Genomic DNA, 6,840 nt, shown 5'->3' on the forward strand with positions numbered 1-6,840 from the left:
TTCAACATATCATGTCACATTATAATCAATCAAATGCATAAAAATAAAAAAATAAAACCCTTTTATTCTTTTATATAAAATATTTCAAGTCCAGTAAAAGTAAAATCAGCTCAATTGATAGTATAGAGACATCAGATCGTTACTGCAGCGACGCTGATTTGAATCTGCGACATTTCATTTATTTATATATAAAATATAAAATTCAGCTACTCATTTATTTATATATAAAATATAAAATTCAGCTACTAGACTACTTGAAAAATATATATATATTTCAACCTCAACTTGAAAAATTATGCTTGATATATATCCTATTTTATACATCAAGTTCACCAAAACAAAGTTTATAACTTTCGCAACTCATTAAATCGACAGTAAATTTGACAGAATTACAGTGTCGCTGTGATTTTATTAAAAGTTCATAGCGTAATTTTTGTCAAAATCACTATGACATACCGTAATTATGCTAAAGTCGTGGTTTATCTGAAAATGCGCGAGTATGATAATCAATTCACACCCATTTTATTTGATCAATTGAAATGCTGTTGCTCCAACCACGGCCATAATCCAGATTGCTCATCAATGGCGGAAAACATGTTACTCAAACTCTCTTCTTTAACCATGTGATCAATCTTCTGGCACTGGTTCATGTCTTGTCTTGTTGAATTGGTTTGAAAGAGTTGATGAGGGACAAGTGTTGGTCTAGAAGAAGATGGGAAGAGGTTTATGCTTGTTTGTTGTTGAGTGGATAAAGGACTATCAATAGCTCCTTGTGTTGTCCTGGTTGAAATATCCAACTTGATTTCTGAACTGTTTTCACTTCTGTTGCTGCTTGATCCTTCTGTTTCTTTGTTTAGGTTGATTGATTCTGTTGGTTCTCTATTTTTCAGTGCCAATATCTGAAAACATTGGAAAATGGTAAAATTAGTAAGTTATAAGGTAAAAAAGTTTTTTTTTTTAATGTTTGGACTATAAAGTAAAAGATGATGAATCACATGATTTTAGTTTTTTGTGTAAAGTGAGGAAACCATGCAACAGAAACATGTCATTGATGGACAGTATATCTGTGTAATGATAGAGGAAAAAAAAAGCAGCTTTTGGAAAAAGTTGTTATTAATTGGTGAAATTTATGTAAAGAAAAATAAAGTTGATCTGAAAAATTGAAATTTCTTTTATGTCGGAAAAAGAAAAAATAATACTTCTCATATTAAATAACTATCCAGATCAATTTGCGACTCTGGAGCATCGATATTGATTACGGTCGTTGCAGCCTGAATTATCCACAATTTCTTATTCATAATAAAAACAATGAATAACAATATCATATATCAATAACTTTCGATATAATTAAACAAATCCTTTAAACCAATATCAAACTGGATCATGAATTATCTATTGAGATTAAGCTCTTATCGTTTCGATTCGTTAAATAGATATTATATCATCAAGAGTAATTAATTAAGAAGAAAATTTACAATACTAACCTCGGTCTGAAGTTTCTGGTTCTGAGCTTGAAGAGCATCATTATCAGCCTTAACAGAATCATATTGTCTTTTAAGAACATCATAGTCTTTCTCCAACTGTTTTGTCTTCCACCTAGCCCTTCTGTTTTGAAACCATATAGCAATTTGTCTTGGTTGAAGTCCAAGAGCCCTTGCAAGCTGCATTTTCCTCTCAGGTTCAAGCTTGTTTCCTAACTCAAAACTCTTCTCAAGTGTCTTCACTTGTTCCATGTTAAGCCTTCTCTTCTTCTCCCCTAACTGCGATCCGTCGTCCGATAATTCTTCTTCGACATTCGCTTCTTCTCCGAGCTCTATCCCTGAAAATGACATAGATCTCTTTCCTAAAAAGGATACTCCTCCTCCTACAACAAAATTCAAAACATGTTATATATTAACTCAATAGTACTACCATAATTAAGGTCTCCGACCGCGATCTGCGACCGTTATTTAAAACCCTGATTACACTAGGTTCATTTTATGTGAGTGATATAGAGAAAGAGAGTACCATGATAATCTTGAGGTGCACATGAGGTTATAATTGAGTTGAGTGAAGGTGGAGGTTGATGATGGTCATCTTGATGAGAAGTTTGAAGCATGAAATTTGATGGAAAGAAAGCCATATCATTGCAAGCCAAAAATTCTATTAATCTTTCTTCAATAGCTATATGACAAAACAAGATTGCTGCTCATTACTATTGTTTCTCTCTCTAAGTGCATATTTGGAAGAGAAAAAACTATGACATAGATTGAAGTTTGATGCAAAACATGTTGTTCAAAATTGAAGATGATGCAAAAATTATTCTTGAAAATATTGTTGTATTAAAAAGTGAATATTATTTGAGAGGAGAGGGTAGAGTGAGGGAAAGGAGAAGAGATGTTTGAATCTATATGTTTCTATACTTCAACTTCAATATATATCACTATATATTTTTTTCTAATAAAGTTGTTAATGTTAAAATAAAGAGAGATAGAGAGAGAAAGAAAAGAAACTCTAGTTTGTTTTATCTTCTATATACATGAAAAAGAAAAACAGCTAGGTTAGCTTTATTTTTAGAATGAATATACATGTTGATTATTAGATGTCAAAATGGCATTTAGCAATTGGAAAAAAGAAATAAAGAAAAAAATAATATTTAAATTATTAAAAATATTAATAAAAAAATTATAGCTTCTCTGTATCAATCTGTCTAATATTCCATTGAAGTGAGTGCATGTGTAAGTTGCAATTATTTTCCTAATGATAAATAAGTTTCTCACTTAGGAGACAAAGATGTGGGGTTTTACTTTACTAATAAAGTTGTCTTTAATTATAGTTATAGAAACTAAATTGCATGTCCTTGATTCCATTATTAATGGCCAGGAAATAGAGATTCATATAATAATATGGTTATTTAATTTAATCTATAGTGAGTGTATTTTGGAATTTTAAAAAAAAAAAGTACTACTACTAGTAATTTTTTTCATAAAAGTAAATATTATAAACAAATGGCAGTAGATGGGGCAGGTGTTTTTACTGTTGGAAAAAAAAGGTTATTACATGGTTTGGTGACAAAATCCTTTCTGATGTCTCTTAGAAATATATATAGTTTAAAGGATAAAAAAATATTTGATACATCAATGAAGGAGCACCCACTTGAGATTTTCTTATGTTTTTTTAGAAAAAGAATAAAAGTCATGTGCCACAAGAATAGTTTAACAAATTTATGATTAGAAATTTTTCTTTAAGAATAAAAATTCAATATTTTTCTAAATAGTTATATCATATTTAGAAAAAAAATATATAAAGGTTATCTTTTTTAATTCTTTGAAAAACATCCTAAAAATAGTTTTTGACATTTTTTTTATAAAATAAAAAGAAAGCATAGTTTGATTAAGTGGTTAATTAGTTTTAGCTAAAGACTAGTAATTACGAAAAACCTAATTAAGTTTGAATAATGAATGTTATTTATTTAATTATTAAGTGATTATTTAAATGAAAATTGTCTTAGTTTATATCATTAATAAGAAGTAGTTGGATAAATGTTGGAATATTGATAAAATTTTGAAAATCAACAAAAGATGAAGCCATGTGTTTTAAAGAATTAGCAACTTCATTAATTTGAACTCCAACAAACTTTACATGAATGTTCATAAAATAAAAAGCTAGTAAGCATTTACATTCCTTAACAATCTCATCAAACTCGGATAAATTCATATGTTAGCTATTCACGTTATCCGCTACACTTTTAAAATCTATCTCAAAGTCTCCTTCTGCTATGTTGCGCTCATGTACCCATTTGATAACAGCTAAAAGACCTAAACTCTCCCTTATATCGACCTCGAAAATAGGTGAAACTCACTCCATCGGAGCTACAACAAATGGCCTTTCATCTTATACATTACCACTTATCCATACCTTATTATAAGTAGTTGAGAAAGACGAGTCTATATTGCATTTGAGATGACTTACTGAAGATTTTCTCCAGTATTATGCATAGGGGTTTGATATTGATTGCTACATCTCGATTGTAGTTGTTTTGCATTTCTCCATCTTGAAAGCAGGTAAGAGGCACGATCAAAAATTATTTCCATCGTGTCTTCAAATTATGATTGTTTCTACCCTTCCAAATACTCTTTAAAATGGCTAAGACCAGTGCTTGTTGGTCTTGACTTATTTCCTGAAAAAAGAGAAAACTACTAATGTTAGTGAGATCTTATCACTCGACATCTCTTGTATAATAAACCATAATCTCATATGCTCAGACCACTTAATACTTTTGGAAAAATATAAAAAACTGGTGTTTATCACCTTCCATTCCTCCTCACAAACACCACGATAATTTGAGCATTGTACTTCTTTATCTATCAAATGTTTTTTTGTTTACAAGAAATTCCTACACAACTAAACAATGATTTTTTTTATCCTTATAGGGGTTTCTATTTTATAAAGGAGTTGTCAATTCTCACAAACCCTTAGGCAGGTTGCACTACAACACGGAAGGCCTACGAAAGCGCTTATTTTGGGCTTTAAAAGCGCTTTAAAGCGCTGTGAAAGCCAGCGCTGGCGTAGGTAACAAAAGCGCTTCTAAAAGCGCTCTGGTAGACCCCCCTATAAGAGCGCTTTTCTGGAAAAAGCGCTCTGGTATCCCCCCTTATTAGAGCGCTTTTTCTGGAAAAAGCGCTCTGATAGCCCCCCCTATAAGAGCGCTTTTCCAAAAGCGCTTTCGTAGGTTGCGTTTTTTATTTTATTTTTTATGCTTTTTTTTTATAAACCTATTATTTTTATAATTTCTAAACCTGCATTTATGGCAGCATTCTTTCATGAACCTGTAATTTACCATTGTTATCCCATAAACCTATAATTTACAATCGTAATCTCATTATTTCAGTAATCTCATTATTTCAACAAAGAAGCGATTTCGATTATATACTAAACATGCATTATAATTATACCATTGTAATTAATCCAAAATATATATACACCGATTCACATATTTCTAACATGAAAACAACTAAACCAATTCACATGACATTATAACAATAAGAAAATCATCCCTAAACAACTAAATCAACTAAATCGGTCCTAGTCCTGCAAAGTCTGAACATCTTCAAATGACTGAAAATCTTCACAATCTGCAAAATAAAAATAATATAATCAAAATAAGATTATTATTATATAAAGGCTCTAAAATAAGAAGGTAAAGAGTAGAACGAGTATATATATATATATATATATATATATGTCGTGTAAAAAGAATAATCAAATGAAATATATCAATAAATACAAATTAATTTATTAATATTTAGGACTTTATATATCTAACTTGAATACATGGAATGGAATATCATTTATTGTAAATTAGTTCAACAAATTTTGTACATAAAGTTTACCTTAAATTTAACACAGCCACGTCATATAGCCCAGAGGGATAAAGCAATATAGATCACTAACAATAATCCTGTCACAGACACCCTCAAGAACAACATTAGCTACATGTTATTGATAGGAACACTATTAGAAACTCAACCAACAGCATGTCAAACAATTACAGAATTTGAGAAGTTGTTACCAAATTGATCAAAAGAGCCCAGTATCCTTGTGAGCTTTCTACTATCTCTTAGCAATATAAGAAGTTTCTCTGCAACAACAATTAATGTAAAGTTCACAACCAATTGACAGGAAAAATTAGACACAAATAAAAGTTGAATATTAATTTCTATGACAATAATGAGAAGGGGTTGTTGGACTAGAAATTTGAAGGTTTTGTTGGACTTAACCTGCATCGCCTCATTTCTATCCAAGTTGTATTGTGTCACAGAATATGAATCAAGTAACTGTACCCCGAAGGATCCTGCCACAGAAGACTTCGGGGTACAATTACTTGATTCATATTTGTCATACCTCAAATTTGTCCTACCCCTTTAACTTTTATCTGGCTTAGGCTTATGCATTTCATAATCTCATGTACATACCTCCATTAGGCCATCTAACACTTCATGCATAACTAACCAATAATTTGAGACAATGGATCAGAGGTCTCCTAGTGGATTAGGGTTCTATTGGTTAAGGCTCCTGCTTGAGATAAACGTTATTCACCTGGTTGTTCTTTGAGCTTGGATCATGGAATTAGGGTTCGATTCATGGAGTTTTTATTTATCAAATTACAAGGTTCACCAGCAAAGGGTAATTGGATCTTATGTCAAGGTGTCCTCCTGTGCTCCAATCCTTGTCTTCATAAAAAAGGGATCCTAAGGCATTATGGTTATATGAAGGACATCAACTGAGGAAAGACGTTGTCATGGTGCAAAAGTATGGAGTTGTGGGTTCATTGTTATTGAGGTGTTTGATTGTTGTTTTTGACACAAGTGAAAATTGAAAATCGAATTGAAATTGGATTCACTACTGTGAAATATTCATCGAGTTCTTAATGTACAAGTCTGATTGGATTAAGATGATAATTTCTTGGAACTCGGGTTAAAAGAGGAGACAAAAGTTTATCATGATTCAAAATTATAAGACATGAACGCAAGGCTTCCAAATTCAAAGCATTCAATTCATCCAGTCTCAAAAATACAAAATTCAAAAATTCAAATTTAAAATGGAGGGAAATGTTTGTTAGTTGGTATCATAATTACAAGTCAATACCAAGCTTCAAATTTCGTTTGATCCGCATATTACAAGAGATTACAGCAAAAGGTGAAGCTTCATTCAAAGTTCAAGTATAAGTAAAAGAATTCCAACTCAAATCCATTACATTTCGAGCCAAAGTCACAATCCATTACAATGAGTCAAAGGGTACAAAAGAAATTCGGCTTATTACAAAGTTACAAGATCCTATACTGCTTTATTACAACAAGA

At 31.0% G+C, this 6,840-nt stretch overlaps 1 protein-coding gene across 2 annotated transcripts; it reads right to left on the minus strand.

Moving 5' to 3' along the window:
• Positions 1 to 251: 251 nt before the first annotated feature.
• Positions 252 to 2,436, minus strand: LOC131642711 (homeobox-leucine zipper protein ATHB-13-like). 2 transcript variants are annotated; one of them, XM_058912931.1, is made up of 3 exons: positions 2,008 to 2,436; positions 1,485 to 1,861; positions 252 to 899 (listed from the first exon to the last, which is right to left on the minus strand). In XM_058912931.1, exons 1-3 carry the CDS (start codon positions 2,120 to 2,122, stop codon positions 531 to 533), a joined length of 861 nt encoding a protein of 286 aa, XP_058768914.1. In that variant the 5' UTR covers positions 2,123 to 2,436; the 3' UTR covers positions 252 to 530. The 2 variants fall into 2 exon arrangements, with proteins under 2 accessions (XP_058768914.1, XP_058768913.1); XM_058912930.1 differs by having other exon boundaries at positions 1,485 to 1,864; positions 2,008 to 2,425.
• Positions 2,437 to 6,840: the final 4,404 nt, after the last annotated feature.

Source organism: Vicia villosa, unplaced genomic scaffold, assembly GCF_029867415.1.
Source record: "Vicia villosa cultivar HV-30 ecotype Madison, WI unplaced genomic scaffold, Vvil1.0 ctg.005655F_1_1, whole genome shotgun sequence".
In the NCBI taxonomy this organism is placed as follows: Eukaryota; Viridiplantae; Streptophyta; class Magnoliopsida; order Fabales; family Fabaceae; genus Vicia; species Vicia villosa.

Coding starts and splice junctions, on each gene's coding strand:
- LOC131642711 (XM_058912930.1), bottom strand. CDS start 2,122: ATGGCTTTCTTTCCATCAAATTTCATGCTTCAAACTTCTCATCAAGAT. Junction 1,865..2,007: donor TGCACCTCAAGATTATCATG/GTACTCTCTTTC, acceptor ATTTTGTTGTAG/GAGGAGGAGTATCCTTTTTA. Junction 900..1,484: donor ACCAGAAACTTCAGACCGAG/GTTAGTATTGTA, acceptor CAATGTTTTCAG/ATATTGGCACTGAAAAATAG.